Below are 22223 nucleotides of genomic sequence, written 5' to 3' on the forward strand. Positions count from 1 at the left end.
ATGATCTTCAAACCATCCTGCTACCCAATACCAGGAATGCATTGCCGCACCGTTGCGTACTCACGGACATAATCCCGCTCCCATGGTCATCATGATCACCGTCAGGGGCTGCAGATCCCTGTCTCACATCTAACCGAGGTCCGTCATTGATCAGCAACCTCACCTGCACCACATCACCTTTCATCAACATGTCGAAGCCGTCGAAACCATATCGTCGCGATCTTCAGTTTCGTGGCTTCGCTGAGGGCCTGACGTACCTGAACAGCGACAGCCAGGCACAGTGTCATTATTTCGGCGGCGTCCCATACGCTCTCCCACCCGTCGGCCCCTTTCGCTTCCGAAAGCCTCGGTCCCTACCACCATGCTACCGCTACGGCACAAAAGCGAACCCAGGACGATACACAGGCGGCTGTGGATTATGCCCGCAGCCAGGCTCCAACACAGAAACCCTTGACGAGCTCGCCTGGGACGAAGACTGTCTGCAAACCAACATCTGGATTCCAGCCGGGCCATCGCCAGCAGAAGGTAATGTCCCTGACTCTACCCGACCTCAACCAATTGAAAGCTGACTCGGGGAGGTTGGCCGGTACTATTCTGGATCCGTAAGTAATCATTTCCTCCTCGTCACCTCCTAGTGCTTGGCATCGCCGTTTCACGGCAGACAGCATTCGAGGCAGATCCTCGGTTGGCGCACATTGGCACGGGACATAAACTCTGGCACCACGTGGTAGATTCGCACTAACGCGCCCTAGACGGCGGGTTCCTGCAATGGGGTAGCCCGAACGGACTCGACCTCCGTGCGCTACTCAGCGAGTCCCCCGTGCAATGCGTCGTCGTCGCTCCCGCGTACCGCCTAAACGTATTCGGATTTCTCGCATGCCAGGAGCTGATCGACTCGTGTGCTCCTGGTGATTTTGGCGTTAATCTTGGCTTTTGGGATCAGCGACTGGCTTTGCAGTGGACGTATGAGAATGTTAGCTATTTTGGTGGGAACGCCGCGAATATTACTGTCGGGGGTTACTCGGCGGGTTCGCACTCGGTGTTCCATCAGCTGTCGTACGATCTCGGTTGCGTCGATGAGAAGGCGGTTGTTAAGAGGGCGTTGATGCTGTCGAATGGGCCGGGTATGCAACCGAAGAGTTTGGGAGAGGCGCAGGACCAGTTCGACGAGCTGTTGGGGGCGCTGGCTATCGATTTGGCTGCGTCGCCGGCTGCGAAGTTGGCGAAACTCCGTTCGTTGAGCCCACGAGCGATTGTGGAAGCGAGTAACAGGATCAAGCTGCATCAGTTCCGCGCTGTTACTGATGGGGGGTTTGTGCGGCATGGGCTTCTCGAAGAGCTGTCGAATGGTGTTTATGCTCAGCGCATGAAACGCCGCAACGTCAAGCTCATTATTGGCGAATGCAGCGACGAGCATCATGTCTACGGTCTTTGGCGACCGCCTACACCGGGCTTCGACAACATGCTGTACCGCCTTGAAGCTGACTACCCTCGCGAGGCATGCAAGGTGTTGATGTCGCACTACTTTCCCAACCGCAAACTGCCGTCAAGGTACTCGAGCTGGCAGGCAGCTTTCGGCCATATCTACGCTGACGTTCAGATACACGCACTGCGTCGCGGTATGGTCAATACGTTGGTGAAGCATGGCGCGGGAGATCTCATTCACAGATACCGCATCGAATGGCGTGCGCAGTGTGTTGATAAGGAACTACCCAAGCATTTTGGTGCAAGTCACGGCTCCGACATGGCGATATGGTTCTGGGGAAATGGCAATGATCTGACTGAGGAGGAGAAGCAGATCGCGTTGAAGACGTTTCACGAACCGTTGAGCAGGTTCTTGAAGGGCGAAGAGATGGATTGGGGTACGCAGCATGCGATGCAATTGAGAACGCTGAAGAAGGATGGAGATGTCGCTATTGAAGAAGACACTCGACTGGAGGAATGCTTGAGACTGTGGAATGCGCTGAAAACGGCTGGCGCTACTGGCGACCCGAAGGACACTGCGAAGTTGTAATGGCAGGATGTTGTCATATTGTGAACAGAAAAGAAGCCTCTCCACAATCTTCAAGAAAGCGCGGCAAACCTCGATATTATCCTATTACCCGATTAGGAAAGCTTAATGCAAGTGTAGATGACTGCGAGGTGTCTTCAGGCACCTACACGTCGTATAGGGCCTGCTCGACCTTGCTGTCGCTGTCATTAGGTTTGCCGTGTCCGCCCTCGCAGCTGCTCTGCTGATCATGTTCACCCGCGGAACTCGTTCCGAAGACATAGCTTCGCCTCGGTAACCACGTTTCCGACTCAACACGAATACTCCAACGTCCTAGTTTTCAATTTTTGATTGAAGACATCTGGGACTAACAACATAGCCTATCCTCACTAAACCCTGATCCACCCCTACTCCGCCGTTGCTGATATCATGCCACCACACACATACGACCATTCCGCCCCCAACATCCACAGCCTACTCTCCTCGCTCATCTCCCACAACATCTCCCATACCCTCGACCTCTCCACCCGCACCAGCAAATCAAACACCCCCTGGTCCCCCGCGCCCCCAACCCACACACCTCTAATAGTCTTCTTCCCCCAAACCACCGCAGAAACATCCCTCGTGCTAAAAGCATGCAACGAGCGCCGCATAGCCGTGACACCCTTTTCCGGCGGCACAAGCTTCGGCCAAGCGCTGGGAAACAGTGAAGGAGGGGTATGTGTAAGTTTCGAGAAGATGAAGGGGATTTTGAAGGTGAATGAGGAGGATATGGATGTTGTTGTGCAACCAGGATTGGGTTGGGTGGAATTGAACAAGAGGTTGGAGGAGAAGGGGTTGTTTTTCCCTGTTGATCCTGCGCCGGGGGCGAGGGTGGGGGGGATGGTACGTCTCCCGTCTCCATCCGTAGCAAAAGAGATAGTGTGCTGGGTGTGATTAGGTATGCTGACAGAGAGGAATCTGCCAGATATCAATGTCCTGCTCCGGAACAAACGCCTACGCCTACGGCACCATGGCCTCAAACGTCATCTCCCTAACCCTTGTCCTCGCCTCCGGCACCATCATAAAAACGCATCACAGACCGCGGAAAACATCTGCCGGGTACGATCTCACACATTTGGTCATCGGCTCTGAAGGCACTCTTGCTCTCGTCACAGAAGCCGTGTTGCGTCTTGCGCCTCTACCGCGGAACCTGCATGTCGGACTAGCCACTTTCAAGACGTTCCAAGAAGGTGTGGATGTGGTTGTTTCGTTGCAGAAACTAGGGCATCGGCTTGAAGCATTGGAGTTGGCGGACGGGCCGCAGATGCAGTGTGTTAACGTGTCTGGACTCGCACCCGCGCGCATGTTTGAGGAGGTGCCGACGCTGTTTTTTAAGATTGCGGGGCCGTCGGTGCGGATTGTTCAGGATCAGATATTCGTTATGCAAGAGCTGTGTAAAACACATGGCGCATCGAAGGTTGAAATCACGCATGAGCAAGACGAGATGGATGTTATTTGGGGAGCGAGGAAATGCATGGGCACGGCTCTTCTTGCTATGAAACAACAACCCACTGATCTCTTCTTACACAGCGATTGCGCGGTTCCCATCTCAAATCTATCCCGCCTCGTCGCCGGAACCCAGTCCCTCATTCACCAGGCATCGACTGCGAATCAAGCGGACTGGTTCTGTGCGAATGTCGGCCACATCGGGGACGGAAACGTGCACTCCAGCATCATCTGCCCCTCCTCTCACTACTCCGCCGCAATTCGCGTAATCAACGACATCGCTCGGCTGGCGCTTAGCTTAGAGGGTACGGTAACAGGCGAACATGGCATAGGGATGAAGTTGAGGGAGGCGCTGGAGGAAGAGGTTGGCAGTGAGGGTGTGGAGGTGATGAGGGGGATTAAGAGAAGTTTGGATCCGAGGGGGATTTTGAATCCGGATAAGGTGTTTAGGCTGGATGGGGAGGGGGGTGGAGCGAAGCTGTAAGTGTGATTTAAGGAAGATATGATGGGACTGCTATGATTACGCCCCAGTCACTCATCCACCTCACATCCATTTCCTATTACATGCACCACCACCCCTCCACCACCCCCACCCACCCAGGATTTTGTATCCGGGGAAGGTGTTTAGGCTGGAGGGGGAGGGGGAGGGGGGTGAGTCTAAACTCTAGGTCTCCTAAATCGCAGAGCCACAGATGGATGTTGTTCAAAACGGGAGATCCATCATGTAAGACCTACGCAAGACATCCACCACCACCCCTCCTCCTCCCCCACCCACCCATGATGCGACACTTAAGCCTATTTTGGCTGGCGTGCGCCTAGCTATATTGAGCCTAATTCTCAAAAGTATCGCATATTTCCTGCGTAGGACGTGCTCCAGCTCCATCCCATCGGACCACCCATCCCACCATCCCCTCCCATCCCCCCATCCCCCCATCCCCCCCTCCATGCCACCTCTCCCCATCCCAGCCATTCTGCCTAGCCCAAGCCCGCCATCCTGCCATCTCCTCCTCACTCTGATAAACCACCGGTCCACGCAGAAAGTCCACCTAATCCTTCCTCCTATTCCTCAGCGCCTCCTTCCTCAACCACTCTGCCCAGACACCCAGATCGTCCGCTGCGTCTAGTACTCTCGACAGAATCTTCGATTTCTGATCCAAGAGGTCTGCTTGAGCTTGAGTTTGTTCCGGACTGTCGCGGTGGGCGTGGATGTTTTGCTCGACGACGACGAGTTCGCCGTTGGGGTGGATGTCGATTGTGACGGCGAGGGGCGCGTTGTATGTTATTGGTGTGGAGACTGGGGTGGAGGTGGAGGAGGAGAGGAGGTTGGAGATGAGGTCTGCGACGTCGGGGGAAGATGTTACGGCTTCGGGGTGGGGGACGTGTAGGGTGAAGCGTGGTGTAGGCGGGTTGTAGCTTAGGGTGACGTCGAGTTGGAGACGAGGTAGGTCGCCTTGTGCGGACGTCTGCGGTGCAGCTGTTGGTGTGGGATGCTGGCCGAGCTTGTGGGTCGGAACGGGCTTTTCGGGTGCGAGGTAAAAGCAGTCGCGTATGAGTGATGTGACATGCGCGTACTGTCTTAGCACGGGCAGCATCTCGACGAGTTGCTTCGGATGGCTGAAGGGCAGGCTTTCGAGCGTGCGGCTATATTCTAGCTTGGGTATGTAGAGACTCATGTCGTGTTGTCTGTCCAAATCGCGTCCAGAAGCGTCTTGCTCTAGTACTAGAACCTTTCGCGAGCTGCGTATCTCGTGGGTACGGTCGCCTGTTGTATTGGACATGCCTGGATCTACCTCGCCTGGCCTCAGAGCCAGGCCTGCGAATGTGGTAGGTCGGAAGTCGTCGGTGCGAGGCTCAATGCCAACGATCTGGTATAGCTGCATGTGCACAGCGAGCGGTACGACGAGAGGGGGGTTGAACTTGGCGACGAAGCGTACGTTGGGGAGGCGTCCAGCTGCGGAGTCGAGGTTCATGGCATCGTCGGTCTGCTCGGGAGGTTCGAGGTAGGTTGGCTTTGGATCGAGCCAGTCTATCGAAGATGCGTTCATCAGCATATTGTCTAGGGAGACATTTGCGTCTGCGTCGGCTGACTTCTCAACAGCGTCGCTGATCCAGTCGTCGGAGATGCGGATCGGCGTGTAGAGGGTGGAGGGCGAGGATTCGCATTCGATGGTCAGGGAATACATCTTGTTGCGACTCCAGCGATGGTCTTCCGGGTACGAGGCAGACTCAGTCGGCCCATCTATCTGCGCGCGTCCATCCATCCAGTATTCCAGACTTAGACCGAGACACGATCCGCCGTTGAGCCTGGGTCGTCCGCTCTTCTTGCACAACACTTCACGCTCGGCCCTGTATGTCCTGAACCGCTCGTCCGGCTTCCTGTTTGCGAGCTCCGTCTTCTTTTCATGCTCAAACAATTTCCGAAGGCTCGTGTAGACTCCCGCAATCGCATTGTAGCAGCTGACCCCGCCGTTCTGCGGTGAGCCCAGCTTGTCGAGCGTCAGCAGCTTCTCCAAGCTCTCAGAGAAGCGCTCGAGCGTGACGTTCAGCTTGCTCTGGCCGGGCAGGGGCTTCAAGCTGCGCACGAGAATCTCAGAGCCCGTCGTGCCGAAGTTGAGGTCGGATCTCGATTCGTCCAGGCCGGTCTGGAGATTGACGCTGACGATCTCGTCGTTCTTGAAGGTGACGTCGCACAGGGCCTCGTCTCCGATCAAGAGACTCCAGGTGCCTGCCTCGTCCATGTGCTTCTCGCACGGTATGTCCATCTTCTTGCAAAGGGCCAGCAGTCCCTGCTCGCTGACGCGTCCGGGCTTCTTGCCGATGATGTCTATGATTTCGCGCAGTCTGCGGCTTCGCTCAGCTTCGTCGGCGCGTCCCATGGCACTTGCGCTCATGCCCAAGCTGGACATGCCCAGCCCGCTCATGGTGATGCCCATGCCCACGCCTCCCATGCCCGAGCTCGCGACGTCGTTGAGCATGTTAAGCACCGCGGGCGAGTCGTACGACATCATGTTGATATTACCGGAAGGAGGGACGCTGCGCGGGGCGGGCGAGGAGAAGGCATTGAGGTGTCGCGAGGGCGTTTCTTTGTCTTTGGGCGTTGGCGTGGCCATGATGGGCGTGGAGAGTGCACAAGGCACTGCGTGAATTAATTATGCAGTTGAGTGAGGGGTGGGTGTTACGATATCATGTTGCGCGCATAATCATGAAGCGAGGAGGAAAGGTGTTGCGCCCAAGGTACGCCCTCGGTTTGCTGGGCCTTGGCGTCCCAAGCAGGGCAGGACGCCCACCCCAACTTTACAGACGCATGCTGCCAGAGTACTGAATACGTTTCCATGTGTAAAGCACGAATATATGCGCGGGGTATCATAACACGACGCCTGGCCTAAGCCCAATAACCTGAACGCCAGCTCCATCTGCACTGTTCCAACTCAGTCCAACTCTACCACATCGTCCTCAAGAATCTCACTAATCTTTCCCTTTGCCCTAGTCCCCGCAGCCCTCCCCGTTCTCTTCTTGGGAGCAGCCTTCTTGGTCCTAGCTTCTTGCAGCAAGAGCTCGTTGAAGATGTCCTCCACCCCTTCCTCATTGTTGTATTCAATCGCCCTAACCCGTTTCTTTGGCCGTGGCTGCTGCGCTTCTTGCTCGGTGCGCTCCTTCGCTTCGACCTCCCAGCGCTTCCTTATCTCGTCTTCGGTCTTGTTCTCCATGGTGTGGAAGGAGGCGTGGTGGCCACATCCGTCGCATTCGTATGAGGACGATGACTGGAATGCTGGTTAGCTAGTATACTGGCGGTATAGAGCTACAAGACCTACCTTCAGCGGATGCAACATGAAGCGCAAACACGGGCATTTGGCGGCGAGCAGAGACGGCTTGTGATTGCATTGGCCGCGGGGAGGGACATAGTTCATCTGCGTCCAGACATTGGGTGCGTTGCCAGCCATGTCGACGAGGCAGTTGTAGATGGAGTAGAGGCGGTCAACGACCCGGGTTGATCAAAGCGCGAGGTCGTCCATCGCATAGTGTTCACTGAGTGCACAGGTAGAGGTCGGGCTGCGCGCAAACGCCAAATTGACTCGAATTCACGTGCTTCGACTAGCCGTAACCGCATTGGGAAAACCCCGCTCCGCAAACCGTCTAGCAACGTCATAGCTGTTCAACTGTGGCTTACACACATGCGCAGTGTATCATCTTCGAATAAGTAGTAAAGCAAGGTACATTGTTCTCAGTAAGCACTCGTCTCACGCCACAGCCGTGCGGCATAGTCGGCATGTTCGGCTCAAGCAAACATATTCTAATTGTCAATCGGTCCGCATGGGTGTGAGAGTGTTTGATTTGGAATTGCCCCTCGTCCAAGCAAAGTATCATAACCCGACCAGAAATATGGCCAGACCTAGAACTGCCAATGACAGCAAAAAGCCCCTCAACCGTAAGCAGCATAAGCGGACGGCTTCCCTCTACCCGTCATGCGTCGGCGGCAGACCCTCGCGGTTGAACCGAATCAGGCCTCGGCGCTAGGCCAGTGGTGGGGAACTTGGATGCGTAGGGCGCTTCTTGTCCAAGTTGACGATCGATACAGCGGGGTAGGAACTCGAGTATAAAGCCCGAGGTGAAGGCAATCCAACACGACACTTGCTCTTCCAACCTTTACAGCCTAAACAACTCCAACAACCAGCTTCCCACTCCACCAATACTTCAAGATGCCTGCCGGAGGATGCTTTTGCGGTAACGTCCGTTACGAGGTGCAGGGCGAGAGCGGAGGCAACGTGCGTAGTGTCCTAACAATTCTCCTTCTGTTGCTGATGAGATACGCAGATCCTCTGCCACTGCCTTGACTGCCGCAAGATCACCGGATCCGCCTACTCAACCAACGCCGTCTACTCGGACGAGGGCTTCAAGGTCACCAAGGGTACGCCCAAAGCACACACGGTCAAGGGCGACAGTGGAAACGACGTAACTTCCATGTTCTGGTATGTATTCGCTACGGTATAGCGAGTCCTGTTCTGACCTCGTGCAGCGGTGACTGTGGTTCGACCATGTGGCGCCAAGGTGACACCTTTGCCGGCAAGCGCATCATCAAGGTCGGAACTCTTGACGACACCAAGATCCTCGACAACATGACGATGAACGCCGAGTTGTACGTCGACCACAGGCCGAAGTGGGTAGGCTCCCAGGAGAGCGCGGCGCAGAAGGCGGGCATGTAAGGATCGAGCGGTCGACGGTCGAAAGCGGGGAAGAGAGTCGGGAATAAGGTTTATCTTGATAGCATTGAGCCATAAGCCAGACGTCTATTCGGAGTCCGAACTCTCTGGTTCCTTCAAGCGTTCTCTCATCATCTGTGACTGTCAGCAGTGACCACACCATATGAACACGACACCTACCTGATTCAAACGAGCCTTGAGCTCATTGATCCTCGTTTCCTTGACCAGAATGTGCTCCTCGTCGAGCTCCTCGATGATGTATTCGTTGTTGTTCTTGCTGTCAATGTCCACCAGCATGGCTTTGATGGAAGCGTCGCACTTGACGAGCGTGCCTGGGAAATCAGCATAGCGAAGACTGTAAAAAAGGCGCGACATACCTCTAATAGCTTTGACCATGTTGGAGTGTGGTGCGAGGTTGCGGGGTGCAGGTGGCTAAGTAGAAGACTGGACAACAGGGTGCGAGCGCGCAACTGACGCGATTGCTTGGCGCCATCATCTGCAAGCCCCAGCACGCCATCCCGATGTCTCCGGTGCATCACTTCAACACTCCCACCTTGCAAATATGGAGATATGCAAGGCTGATAACCTAACGTCATTGTACGCTCTAGGGTGTTCAGCTTTATCATGATGAAGGCTGCAGACCTGTTCAATTTCTTCCTTCCATGAGATGCCACACAAAGATGGCTCCTTCGCGGCTCCTTCACCAGCTACTTGAAGAAGTAGCAAATGCTGCGGACAATGCAGGCGATACAACCGCGAACAGGCTGTTTCTCACTGTCACCTCGCCCATGCCCTAATCACTACCTTCGCCCCTCGTACAACAGTTTCACTGGGGCAACCTTACGAATGCTTCGCTATTTCCACTCAATACCCACACTACGCTCACTGTAGTTCAACCAACGGCAATGGTCTACCTCAGTCTGCTCGCGGAAACGCCCTCAGCGGCTGAACCAAGCATCTTCCCCCGTGACGATGACAAGGACGACGCCGAACTCTACCCAGAAGAACGCCAAAACGTCAGTTACTTCAGTAACTACTACTTCCTCCTCATCATCCTCGCAGTCCTCATCCTTGTCACAGCATGGCTCATCCATAGCCGCAACGTCCGACGTCGGGCGCTCTCGAGTCAGAACGGGCAGCAGGCATCGGCGAGAGACGTGGAAGCCTGGCCTGGCACACGGAGGCTGCTACACGGACGTTACGGGGCCACCAACTCTGTTCTCCTTCGCCCAACTGAGGGACTGGATGAGCATGGAGAAGCGCCGCCGCCCTATCAGCCAAAGTCTGAGGTATCTTCTACGACTATCGCTATACCACTTCGAGTCCTATCAGCAAACGAGAGCGAGCGATCACTGCCGCCGCAGTATAAAGCGCAGCCATGAAGGTTGTCGAGAAGTTTTCGTTTGACGGGTCGAGATGACGAACGACATTCTATCCTCCAGTTTGAAGTTGTGTATCCAACGGGTCGCAGACATGCCTCATTGTAATCAGCAACCGAAGCCTTCATCCGCCCGACAAGAAACTGCATAACCTTCGCGAGACCCCGCAGCGAAGATACAAGGACAGCATTTACCTCCAACATCGCTGGATAGCGAAGTAAACACTTGAACAAGAGATCAGAGACAACACTACCAACCATCACATCCCCCATAGCCTTAATCAGTAATTACAAACACCACAATCAACACAACACCGCCATTCCTTTTTCTCCCCTCCCCATGCTCCCCTCATATTTGTCACTGCAAAGTCATCATCCATCAACTACAGCAACAACACCACAAAGCCGCCGTATGCATGCGTGAAGTAGCGGCGGAGATCCCTTCGATAAGCTACATACTGCAAGCCACAGCCACGCAACAGTGGGGCTACGCATCGCTAACGGATGGACCCTTGCTGCTTGCCTTGCATTCCGCCCGCTAATGCGCCCGAATCGACGTATTTGTATCTGCGCGGGTATCGTTGTTTTCTGGTAACGTGTTGAAGATGGGGAGGTGGGAACGCCATATCCATGCCGATGCGAGTAGCTGCTGTGCCGCTCTATGTCTCTGAACGCAAGTTCCCTCGCCTGTCTATACCTAAGTGATACTGCATTAATGCCGAGACTTGACAAACCACGATGCCGAAACACACTCATATCATCACCCACCCAAACCCCCATTCCCTTCACATGCATCTACATCGCGCACCTCGTCTGAGCCACTTCCCACAGGCCCGAACACTTACAGCAATCATGTAGACGTCACAACATCCTGTGTTATTCATCAACCCGTCAGCTTACCCCACTAGCCCGTTTCCGTCACTTGCATGCATCGTGCCTTTCCTCTTTGGGGAAAGCGTCATCATGCGCAGAGGGGTGGTATGACGCCATGCAGCATGGAGGGTTGGAATAGATGGCTTTGTAATGGATTGCGAGTTTACACAAATACACATGTACCTGACTAGGCGGGAAAGGGTAGGTTGGTAGGGGTTGGTAAGGGTCGGTGGCTTCATGCAGGTCTGGTCTGCTTCGTACGGGCGCATTTTGCGATGCGATATCCGAGTTCGGGGCCGAGAGGACTTAGGACGAAGATGTTGAGAGGAGAGTAAAAGGTGGTATGGCGTTATCGCGGATGTGTTACTGGGTGAGTATTTGAATTGCTTGCTAAACATAGCGAAGGTCATGGCGTTGATACATCCGTACGTCCACGCATCCATCCACTCATACATTCACGCCGACTACTACTGTACTACGGCACCCGGCGCCGCTCTTCTCGCGTAGACGAGCCGCTTACTTCAGAAAGGAACTAAATATTTTAGTTTACCATACATATCTTCGATTTGTAGATACATACATTGGCGCCAACGTACGGGACGTCTAGAACGCGCATATACCTAGCTATGCATGCACGCCGCCTTGGCCTTTCCTTATCCTCTCTCGTGTTGATATGTGTTGATATGGGGGGAGATTAAGACTAAGGTTCGTGTAATCAACTTCAATCGTTCTCACCGAGTGGGAGGCGAAGAAAAAGAAGGAAGAGGCAAGGTAAGATGTGTTGCTTGGTCAGCTGTAGATGATGAGAAAGGGAGTGGGAGAGGGAGTGGCGGTGTTTTGTGGTTATGTGCTGATTACGTGGACGTTGTGGGTAGGTGATAGGTGATGGAGACTTCGGATGGATGGTTCATGAGATACCAGACTGTTCCAAGGTTAACATAATCCGATACCATATAAAATAAGGAGGCACCAACGATATTATCACTCAGAGTTCGACAATACTCATTGTATACCAAGACCCATCCACCTACATATAGTTCCATTGTTCTCCTTCTTCTTCATCTACCCAGCTACCCCATAACAATACACACCGTTACCCAACCTGCTACTCCATCACTCCGCAGTCATGTCGACCTCCGGCGGCCTATTCATCGGTCAGTGACTAACTAACTAACCAAGTTTTCTCTTCTCCCAGCCATATAACCCTAACCCTTCTCCGTCGAAAGCGCACGTACGCATAATCTGCCTGCTAACCTTGAAATTATGCTAGTCTGCTGCACAGAATCCAGTACATCTGCCCTACTCCACCCATCCCATCACTTCAACACCACGCACGCCACAATCCACACCACTTCCGGCAGCCGCGTAACGCAGGAAGTTATAAACAGCATCTATTGGGCTGACCAATCTTCAAAGCTGGGACTGATCATTGCGATGGGGCATGCCGGTATGTTCACTCCAACTTGAACGACCGAGAGAAGCGGTGGAAGATGCGGACTAATGCATGAATGATTGCTTAGGTTGTACACATCTCACAGCGGCTCCGGAGACCACTATCAGAACGGATATTCAGGCTCTCAGAGCGAGTCCATACGTCCGAAAAGAGATACAGATCGTAGGCTACGTCGTAGATTTGTATAGTCGCACACCCGGTACCGCGGCTACAGATGCGAGATTGAGAGAGGTTGTGTATGTCATTCTTCTCTTTCCCTCTCACTTTGTCTTTAGAAAACGGACTGGCTAACAAGAGAACAAGTGTGCCAAACACGGCTGGGACGACGGCGTCGACGGCGGCGTCAGCGTCAGCGTCGGCGTCAGGACAGCAACGCACATCAAACCAAGAGGAAAGTATGGGTCCGTTTTGGAGCTGAGTCTCGTCTCGTCTCGTCGGATCATCGTTGAATGATACAGTACTCATAAATCTCACCACCCATCTTCCTTTACTTAAACTTTGGTAACGAGAGAAAGAAACAATATCATTCCATAAATAAAAACCATGATTCATTACAAGTCAATATGAGCGGGCCAGGCCAACAAATACACACATCTACATCCAACACCCTCCACTCCCAAACCAAAAATCAACACCATCCAAAACCCGGGTATCCAAGAAATAAAAAGTCACAAAACCACTCCTTCACACCCTCCCCCCTCCCATCCTCCCTCTCAACCTAAATCCTAAGGCAAATCCCCATAAGTCTTCCCCCTCCTCCAAAACCTCTTACTCTTCTTCTCCTCCTCCTTCCTTTCCTGCCGTTGCGGCGGCATCTCCGGCGGTCCACTATTTTTCAAAAAGTCGGCGAGGTCACTCGTCGCCGTTCTCGATCCACCACCACCACCGCCGCGGATATTATCAGCGACAGCAGGAGCTCTAGCCTGTGGCCTTGGTTTGTTGTGCGAGCCGGAGTTGGATGAGGAAATGGAGCCGAATGCTGGCGCACTGCCGTTAGGGTTGCCGTTTCCGTAGTTATTCCTCGGAGTGGATGTGGCAGATGACAAGGATGGGTTCGAAGAAGCGGCCGCACGCGCACGCGCAGCAGCAATCGTCTCTTCACTAAGCATAAAAGGTTGGGGTTTACTGGTCGACGGGGGGTCCATCCCGTTTAAGAAATCCATCAAACTCTCCTGCCGGGGCGCTTGCGGTCGCGATGAAGGAGGAGCCTGTTGTCTTTGTACCTGGGGCGGGTGTTGGTTTGTCGGCGTAGGAAGAGCCGTCAATTGATCCTCATCCTCATCCTCGTCGTCTTCGTCTTCGTCGGAGAGGTCGATGGCGTAGGGGTCTTTGACGCGGCGACGCGTGCGGGTGATGTGCGGTTCGTCGGGGCCGGACATGCTGCCGGTGAGTTGTTGGGGTTGGTTGGAATACGCGGGCTGGACGACGCTGGGAGAGGGGATGAGGCCGGTGCGTGAATTGATGGTTTGCGTGCTGTCCTTTGATTCTAGGGTTGAGGAAGCGGAGCCGTATGCTGATTCGACGTTGCCGTGGCCACCGAGCATTGTCTCGAATTGGTCGGAATCAACGGTTGTACGGAAGGGCGCGACGTTTCGCGGGATTCTTGGTTGGCCGTGGTTTGCGTCGGGGGGTCCTTGGCGAATGAAGTCGATGAGATCGCCGTTGCCGGTGCTTAGACCTGCGGGACTGCGCGGCTCCATGTTTGGGCGTGCTCGCGTGGCTGATCCGTTGGCGCTGCTGGACTGCTTGGACATGGACATCTTTCGTCCGAGAGACGAGGTCGACTGGTTGCCCGACTTTTGGCCATTCCCACTGATGTTGACAAAGGGCTGCACGGGCTTCTCTTGTCCAGGAGAAGGTCCAGTCGACCGAATAAAGTCAGCAAAGTCACGCATAGACTCAGACTCGATCTTCGGATCTCTTGCAAGCGGCCTGGTAACCACCTTCCGACTGGGTGAAGGCTTGTGTTTGGCGGCGGTAGGGCCCTTGGCTCTCGGTGCTGTGGTGTTGGGCAGATTCGCAGTGCCAAACGACTTGTCTTCGGCATTGACGCGGGGATACACAGTTACGGAAGATGCGGAGGGCCTGCGTAGTTCCGCCTTCTTGACGACGGGGGATTCCTTCTACAGATCATTAGCACATGTGGTCCAGGGAAGCAAGCACGACTTACATCAGCAGTTCGCACGCTTTCGGGGGTTAATGTAAACTTTACCGTATCCTGTCCTTTGACCAAAGAGTCAAATTCGCGGGCGCGGTCTTCTTCAGACATGCGACCACTCAGTCCACGGGAGCGGTGGCTTCCAATGGACTCCCGTCCGCTTGAGACGACGGGATAAGCGCCCTGCTTCCGGAGTGAAGAAGAGGTCGATGTACCGCGCTTCAGCGAGGAGTTGTCCGAAGAGGATTTATCGGCCACATGCGGAGAACGAGCCGAGTCGTCAGTAGAGAGGCGGTTCGTTCGTCGCTCGGATGTGTCAGTCGCAGAAGTAGGACTTCGCCTGGGACTGTCCGAGGTGCGCACGCTACGGCTCGTGTGAATCGACGGCGTCTTCCTTTTGTGCTGTGGAGTGTTGCTCTCCACTTCCTGCAGCGCTGGTAGTGACGAACCACGCGATGCTGAGCGAGCTAGATCCTGTCTCCTCGGTGCGCTCGTGGGACCTTCGTATGCGGCGGGGCCTGGGACCAACTCGGCACCAGTGAAAGACCTTCTGTTGACCTCTTTGCGTGCCACGGAACGGTCTGGCACGTTGGGCTTGCTATCAGGTGAGGGAGTGTTGCTGTACGTGAGCGACGTCGGCGTGAAGTCTCGAGGTGGCACCTCAACGTAGCCTCCACTGCCCGGTCTCCTGCGCTCATGGGGCGAATCGCTGGGGGAGTTCGACGCTGACCGTATAACGCTGTCCGACGTTCGCGCTACGCCAATGGCACGATGCTGCTCTGGCTCGTCGTCTGATGGCTCGTCGTCGAGATAGGATCGCCCTTCAGAGTGGACAGGGGCTTTTGGTGTTGCCAAGGGGGTTCCAACGGGCGATTTGAGGCTCGAGCTGCGGGTTGAGAAAGTGCGCACCAGTCCTGGAGGGCCGGGTCGTTCGATTGACATTCTCTTGGACCGCATGACCTGGGGCGGGCTTTCGGGGGTCGCCTCGTGCGTCTCATCTGCCTGCTCAGCCTTCTCATTCTCCTCAACCGTCTCAACTTGTTGCTCTGGCTCCTGCGACGGCCCTACTGCGCTCCTTCGGAAGCCCATGCCGGTGGCCGCCGCGAATGCCACCATGGAGGCATCTTCCTCGGACGACTCGTCTTGTTGATCCTCAGAATCTTGTTGTGCAGTCTCCTCCGTCGCTTGTAGGGGGGTATCTTCTTCCTCAGCTTGTGCGGGCATAGTGAATTGCGGTGCCTGACGCAGCGGCATTGACAAGGGACGGGGCCTGTTGCTCTTGATGGAGGACTCCACCAGTGAAGACAGCAAAAGGACACTGGACGGCCGCTGCGGACGCTGGACGGGCGTCTGCATGCCTGAACCCTCGGCCCCGTCTTCATATGTCGGCGCCAGGCCAGGCACCTCGATCTCGTTGACGTTGTTGTCGCCGATGGGGAGGGGTATGTTGGCGGCGATGTCGGTCTCGGTAGGGGGGTGTTCGGGCAGGGGCTCATGCTCGCTGTGTAGGGTGTTGATGGTCTCGCGACTGGCTTTGCGGTGGTGCAGGCTCGAGTAGCTTGGGGCTTGCTGGACACCTCGCGGGGACATGGGCGTGATGGGGGAGCGCACGCGTTTCCTCCACGTCCGCCAGAGCCTGCCGAGCGCCGAGTTGAGGGCAATCTTCTCCACGTCGGGCTCTTCGATGATTAGGCGCTCGATGAGCTGCTGCTCGTGGTCGTCGTTCTGCTGGGCCAGCTTCTTCATCCGCGCTGCCATGCGCGAAAAGGCCGCCGAGCCAGCAACGAGCAGTAATTGCTCGGCCACGTACTCGATGACCGAGGTGAGAAAGATGGCAGAGGCCCAGGCGACCAGCCCAGCCTCGTCGTCCTCGTCGTCGTCCATGCTGAGGCCGCGCTCCTGCTGGACGTATCGCTCCTCGTCCTCGTCCTCGAGCTCGCCCAGGCGGGTGTAGACCATGATGCGCAGGCGGGTGCGCTTCCACACCTTCTCCACGTCCCACCGCTCGGCCGCCCGGGCATGTGCTGTGGAGAGCTCGTCGTCGTCCTCGCCGGCCAGCAGACCCTGCAGCTCCTCGTCGGCCGCCTCAATGGCATCGCGGGCCAGGCGCGGCTTGAGTACGTCGGATACGGCGGGGCGGATGGCCGTCAGGGCGGGCGAGCGCGCACTAGAGAGGAAAGCGAAGAGCAGGTGGTCGAGGAAGGCATTGAGGAGGGCCAATGCCTGTTCCGAGAAGATGGCGTTCTGCAGCTCGTCTGTGTCGGCGTCCTGGTCGCGCAGCTGGGCATTGTGGTGGTCGGTAACCGTCTGCGAGGCGACGGATGCCGCAATGTAGGCCGGCGCAGGCCGCACCGTCGTGGGCATCTGGAAGGTGACGGAGCTGGCCAGCGAGGGCGTCTTGTCGCTGCTGAAGCTGTGGCTCCGCGACGAGCGCGACGAGGCCATTCCCGCCATGCCAGTCGTCTCGGACAGGGCGTGTCGATGCATGGCGCAGGAGGTCGAGCATGCACGTCGGGAAACGGGGATATCGATTAGGCAGAGTAATATGGGCTGCAGCGCGCACGAAGAAAAGAACAGCGCTCCACGCTACTACTACCACAAAGTTACGGTATTGCTATCATGAATTCGACACTCAAGCAACAAGAGAACGGGCAAAAGCACGGGCAAACGGCAGATGGGAGATTGGGCGAGCAAAAGAGTATCAGACCAGAATCGGGGTTGTCACGGCTTGTGAGAGACATCCCAGCGGCGATCCTGGACGGTAGTCTCCTGCAATGTGCCCTGGCCTAGCTGCTTTGCCCGTAGTCCAAAGTGGCTTCTCGCCCTCCACAGCAGACAGCAAGACTAAGACAGGCTTTGTGCCACGCCGGCGTAAAGCCGCTCTACATATTACAGTACATGTCTAGTAGCTGTCTACCAAAGTGTGGCCAGTCAAGGTGGAGTCGTCGCACCATGGGACCAGGACCACGTCTTCGTTCCGCGCACCACGCTCGCCGTACCTGCAGCTTTTCTTTTTGCCCAACAGCCACCCTGCATCCCCGGGACGGATATTATCGTGCTGCGAAACAAAGTCGCCGTGTTTTCGGCGCGAGACCGTCACACAAGACACGTCTGCGACAGACACCTCCAGGGCTGTATTGCCGACCCAGGGTCACGCGTCCCGCCGACGTGGTTCGCGACGAGTCAGCGCATCCTTTCGCTAATCTCAGGGGCTGGGCTGAGCTGGAGCTGGACAACTACGGTTCGAGAGGCCGTTCGGCATACTGCAGTTTGTATAGGCTGGGCTAGTATGGAAGGCGTCGCCGTTCTGAGAGTGCAGATCGTGAGGATATAGTCACATCTACAAAAACACCTTTTAGGGCAGCCGCGACTAGCTTCTCCGCCACACTCTGCGTCAGCGGCGGATTTTAAAGCCACCACAAGGCGTGCAGCTACTTTCTCAATTTAATTAGCAGAACCACGCCGCTTCCTACGTTCGTTGCCTAGGATACATTCAAAGTTGGCGTCTACATTGTTGGACGTCCTCCCCCTTTTCCAAACAATTGACAGCGTATACGCAGCAAGTAGACGAGGTCTGTCTGGTATATGGGCTCTACTTGTACGTGCTGCTAAGTACAGAATCAACCCTCCTAGTTCGCATCGATGGATTGCCTCTAAGCGAGGCTTCCACTAGTACGTCTTGATAGTCTACTTGCTTGCATCACCGCGACTTCCAAGCTTTCTCGTCACACCCTTCAACACACCCTTGGCAACCTCCTTCAAGCTGCGGCCACTCAATCGCTTCTTCGCCTGTTCTGCGCACGCACTGCCTGACTCTGCCTGACCGGCCTCATCTTTGGAATTTGAGACCCTCTCAGTAGAACTTGGCGGAGCGGAGGGACTCTTGTTTGAGGGCGCTGGGGAGTTTGGCGATGCCGTCTGAAGTCTGGATCTGTGGAGATTCGAGTTCGTCTGCCGGTGAGGTAACGCTCTGTGATCGCGAGGGCAGTTCAAAGTCAGCTAGAAAGTTTGGCGGCGGCGACATCTCCTTTTCTTGATCTGTCTCTTCCGTCATGGTGCCAACGGATTGTTCGGATACCTCCATCTTCTTAATCTCGTTTAGATATGTTGCCACTCCAACAAGTGCTTTCTTGTGCGAAGCAAGGAGGCTTTTGGACCGAGTCTTTGGTCGGAGCTTGCGCAGAGTTGCATATTCTCGAACGACATGGTCGGCAAGGGTTCTTCTCTCCGCAAAAGTGTTCGAAGGCCACCCGTCGGGTCTGTATAGATCACCGTTGTTGGGAATGGACGGCTTCAAGACCTCGTTACGTCCTGCGTGGTGTTGTGCATCAAGTGGCGCATCGCGATAGTCGTAGATGCTGCTATAAGCCATGGCGCTATCAAGTCTTTGGTCAGTGAGTGATTCAGTGAATGTCGTGCGGTACTCACTGTCGAAGCTGCACCGCTATCTCGGTGTTGGTAGCGGGAAAGCGCGCAGACTCGAGTGGAGGATGTTGTCAAGAGAGAGGAGAGTGAGACAGATGTAGCCAGCAGCATTTCGTGCGCGTAGTGGGAGGGTAAAGCGTGCCTGTCTCCACGTCCGTATCGGGCAACCGCAGATCCTCCGCGTTCACCTTCTTTTGACATATTCCCCGTATACAGGAACTCTTTCTTGAGTAAACTGTAAGCTTGAGTGTATGTATTCGCAATTGAGTACGTAACCAAGTCACCCCATCTTTCGTTGGAACAGTCTTTCACAGCAACTACTAGACTTCCATGAGCCTTGCTAGCTAAACATCCTGGTGTTAAACCAGGCTCATAGCCTCTCGCTTTACTTCACCTTTCTGAGCGGCGCGAGTCGATTTGCGAACATCCGCACGTTATGGGACTTGAAACACCACTGCGATTGCCGTGTAGTTTTGCGAATACCTCATCAACACACCATACTGTTACATAGTCTCCAAACGCAAGTCAGATGCAAAAAACGCGCAGGGCAGGAGCGTCGTGGTTGCTGTTACCTCATCGCAGTCGCTCATTGGCCACGGCTGCAGCCCAAGCTTCCTCCCCTCATCATGCCCCAACTTCACGACATGACCACATAACATGATTGAATCTTCTCTTCTCGAGTGTTCGCTCCCTGCTCTTTCGATTTCGTCGCGTTTCAAGGATGTTTCGTGCTTCCACCTTTCGCAGTCTGTTCGGTGATGGCGATGGGATGCTGGCGACACCAGCCAAGGTCTCCTGCACCAGTGTGGGACGGTAAGTACCTCTGTTCAAAGAACACAGCTCGACCTGTAGTGGGGACTGTTCAGTTGTACCGTCTTAAGCGAACGCCGAATTGTGCTGCCCCATGCTCACCAAGGCGCTGAGAAAACTGAAGCGGAAGGAACGACATCGCGTTCTCGTTTGTCGCTACCAAAAGGAGCGGAGTAGGAACATACCCATTCTACTGCCCACTTTGGAACAAACCACTCAGGTAAACAACAGATGGTGGTAGCACGTGGCCCCACGACATACTCCAGTCTTCCTTCTCTTACTCTGTCCTCTCCTTCATCCTCTCGCGCAGCATCACCTCGATGTGAGCGAATGGCCGCCATGTTGTCCCACTCGCGAGGCGGTACCTGCAGTCGGAACAGAACTCGCTGCTGTTAATCGATCCCATGTCCTCGGCATAGGTACACGCCAAGGCGTGTCCATCAACGAACCGAGACCGACAACATGGCTCACCTACAACTCTATCACGACCCCAATGGCAGCAGGGCCGATGATAGACGTGTTCGATATAACACATGTACCGATGTATGATGGGGACGTCTTATCTGAGCGACCAATTCGAAGCCCTGGAGGTGCCGACGGGAGTGATTGGACGAACACTGACCTTTCGCAGACAGGACCATATTGCCAGTGTACAAACACGCAAACACTACGTGAGTCTCCTTCATTGTGCAGCGACAGAGACAATATCGCGGAACCGTCTGCTCGCAATCCCTTGTTCCATCCCGACGTTTGGCGTCGCAACTGCTACTTCGTCAATGCGTCATTGGCATTCACCATGATTGGCCCATGTTGATACAGTGGACCATGAGTCGCCGACAATCACTTCTCCAGCATGTTCGGGAGCTCAGAGGCAGTGATCCGGAGAAGCTAATTGCGCCATTGACTGTGAGCGGGTGGAGTTGTACTAACGCGAGATCAGTGCGCATAACCTATAGCATCATCGACCCCCATCCGGCAGCGACGCCAACATCTACCCCGGATTTTCCAACACCATGCTACTGGCGCCATTTCCGGAGGCCTAGCTTCCCGGAGGTCGGCCATGGCCAAAATCTTCCCCCGTATCGTTCCGAGCGCTTCGTCCAGCGTAGCCTGTGCTGCTGCAGGTACACCCGTTGCTGCCACCCCACCACACCCATATCGCGCTGCAGGTCATCAATCGTCCCGGTCCGCACCAGAGGGATCGTGCCACACATTGCTTCTGTGCGCACGCCGGGTATCGCAGCGACGCAGCCCAGAGGCCAACGCCATGTGGCAGAGACACCGTTCGCCGATGGCTGCGTTGGTGGGAACGGATCGACGTTGTGACGTCTGAAGATTGGCCTCCATATCTCCCAGCGCAGCTAGATATCGTCTCGCGAACGAGTCGCAATGTCTGGTGGTGTTGCGTCTCCGGTTGGTATAGGCCGCACGTGTGAGCACTGTCCATGCTCAGCACCACCACTCCACTGGCTGACTGGCTGCCTGGCGTGAACCATGCAGATGAGGCTCCCTGGATCAGCGCAAGCTATCATCTGGGGAAATACAAGCATTCTCGACCACGCTCCAGCACACGAGCGGGCCTCCAGCCTTGCCTAAAGCGGAGATGACACCGCCACACGCACGGTTCCTGATCTTCACGTCAAACGTCAGGCTGTTTGTGAACTGTGATGTGACGCTTGCGCAGATGGTGCTACTTGTGAGATATTGACATTGTGAAAAGCTGTTGTTGTGTCGCTGGCGGGCAGCATGTCATCCAGGGCGCAACGGCCGGCGGCGTTACTCGATAGGCTAACGTAACATGGAAATTCGCCCATGTCCCTTATCTCTGGTGCCAGGGGGCATGCAGTGCTAGCGGATCGACGGCTCGCCCGCAACCCCGCTAAGCCCAACGTCGACGCACGATAATGTTGAGCCGACGTCGCTGTGCGGCTTTTTTACCTTTGTCGGGATGTCTCGAACGCGCTGGATTAATCACAATCGTGGGGTTGGAGAGGGATTATCATTTGGATGACGGCAATTCGTGCAACTCGAATGTGCCGCGTGCGCGCTGTGTCGCCGGCGGGCCAGGAAACCTGTGGGGTTGAGATGGGAATCTTCCAGCCGTACCATCGAAGTCGAGACGACACCAGCGACAGAGACTTCCAGCGCTCTTCTAGAATAATGCACGTCCTCTGGTCCCAGACAATAAAACGGACACATCGGTCGGAAGGCTATTAGAGTCTCGGATGCTGACTACAAGAAACGACGTTGAGCGGTTTGCGTGATGCTGCCATGACGAGGCAGGACTAACTGCAACTGCAGCCATTGGCCCGAAGCGGCCTTATCGCACCCCGATGTCAACCCCGGGCAACGGCGCGCCCTGCCCAGCGCGACGGTTATGCACTACAGCGAGCTGGGCATGCAGGTGTCGCGAGACGTGGACGCACAGGGTCTGGGTATTCAGGGTTACG

The 22223-nt window shown here is 55.3% G+C and overlaps 8 protein-coding genes across 8 annotated transcripts; 3 read left to right on the forward strand and 5 right to left on the reverse strand.

Moving 5' to 3' along the window:
• Positions 1-188: 188 nt before the first annotated feature.
• On the forward strand, positions 189-2014 carry J4E90_009033 (uncharacterized protein; the record flags this gene model as incomplete). Its single annotated transcript, XM_051438554.1, has 3 exons — positions 189-525; positions 579-602; positions 753-2014. 3 exons carry the CDS (start codon positions 189-191, stop codon positions 2012-2014), a joined length of 1623 nt encoding a protein of 540 aa, XP_051287864.1.
• Positions 2015-4524: 2510 nt separating this feature from the next.
• Positions 4525-6588, reverse strand: J4E90_009034 (uncharacterized protein; the record flags this gene model as incomplete). Its single annotated transcript, XM_051438555.1, has 1 exon — positions 4525-6588. One exon carries the CDS (start codon positions 6586-6588, stop codon positions 4525-4527), a length of 2064 nt encoding a protein of 687 aa, XP_051287865.1.
• Positions 6589-6906: 318 nt separating this feature from the next.
• J4E90_009035 (uncharacterized protein) lies at positions 6907-7419 on the reverse strand (the record flags this gene model as incomplete). Its single annotated transcript, XM_051438556.1, has 2 exons — positions 6907-7239; positions 7291-7419. 2 exons carry the CDS (start codon positions 7417-7419, stop codon positions 6907-6909), a joined length of 462 nt encoding a protein of 153 aa, XP_051287866.1.
• Positions 7420-8175: 756 nt separating this feature from the next.
• On the forward strand, positions 8176-8679 carry J4E90_009036 (uncharacterized protein; the record flags this gene model as incomplete). The annotated part of the gene is made up of 3 exons (XM_051438557.1): positions 8176-8241; positions 8291-8445; positions 8493-8679. 3 exons carry the CDS (start codon positions 8176-8178, stop codon positions 8677-8679), a joined length of 408 nt encoding a protein of 135 aa, XP_051287867.1.
• An 84-nt stretch (positions 8680-8763) lies between these two features.
• On the reverse strand, positions 8764-9072 carry J4E90_009037 (uncharacterized protein; the record flags this gene model as incomplete). Its single annotated transcript, XM_051438558.1, has 3 exons — positions 8764-8811; positions 8857-9008; positions 9054-9072. The coding sequence occupies 3 exons, from the start codon at positions 9070-9072 to the stop codon at positions 8764-8766; spliced, it is 219 nt and encodes a 72-aa protein (XP_051287868.1).
• A 509-nt stretch (positions 9073-9581) lies between these two features.
• Positions 9582-10058, forward strand: J4E90_009038 (uncharacterized protein; the record flags this gene model as incomplete). Its single annotated transcript, XM_051438559.1, has 1 exon — positions 9582-10058. The coding sequence occupies one exon, from the start codon at positions 9582-9584 to the stop codon at positions 10056-10058; it is 477 nt and encodes a 158-aa protein (XP_051287869.1).
• Positions 10059-13105: 3047 nt separating this feature from the next.
• Positions 13106-17025, reverse strand: J4E90_009039 (uncharacterized protein; the record flags this gene model as incomplete). Its single annotated transcript, XM_051438560.1, has 2 exons — positions 13106-14503; positions 14551-17025. The coding sequence occupies 2 exons, from the start codon at positions 17023-17025 to the stop codon at positions 13106-13108; spliced, it is 3873 nt and encodes a 1290-aa protein (XP_051287870.1).
• Positions 17026-18391: 1366 nt separating this feature from the next.
• Positions 18392-18910, reverse strand: J4E90_009040 (uncharacterized protein; the record flags this gene model as incomplete). The annotated part of the gene is made up of 1 exon (XM_051438561.1): positions 18392-18910. One exon carries the CDS (start codon positions 18908-18910, stop codon positions 18392-18394), a length of 519 nt encoding a protein of 172 aa, XP_051287871.1.
• Positions 18911-22223: the final 3313 nt, after the last annotated feature.

Source organism: Alternaria incomplexa (genome assembly GCF_024043165.1).
Source record: "Alternaria incomplexa strain BMP 0042 chromosome Unknown scaffold_14, whole genome shotgun sequence".
NCBI classification, from domain to species: domain Eukaryota; kingdom Fungi; phylum Ascomycota; class Dothideomycetes; order Pleosporales; family Pleosporaceae; genus Alternaria; species Alternaria incomplexa.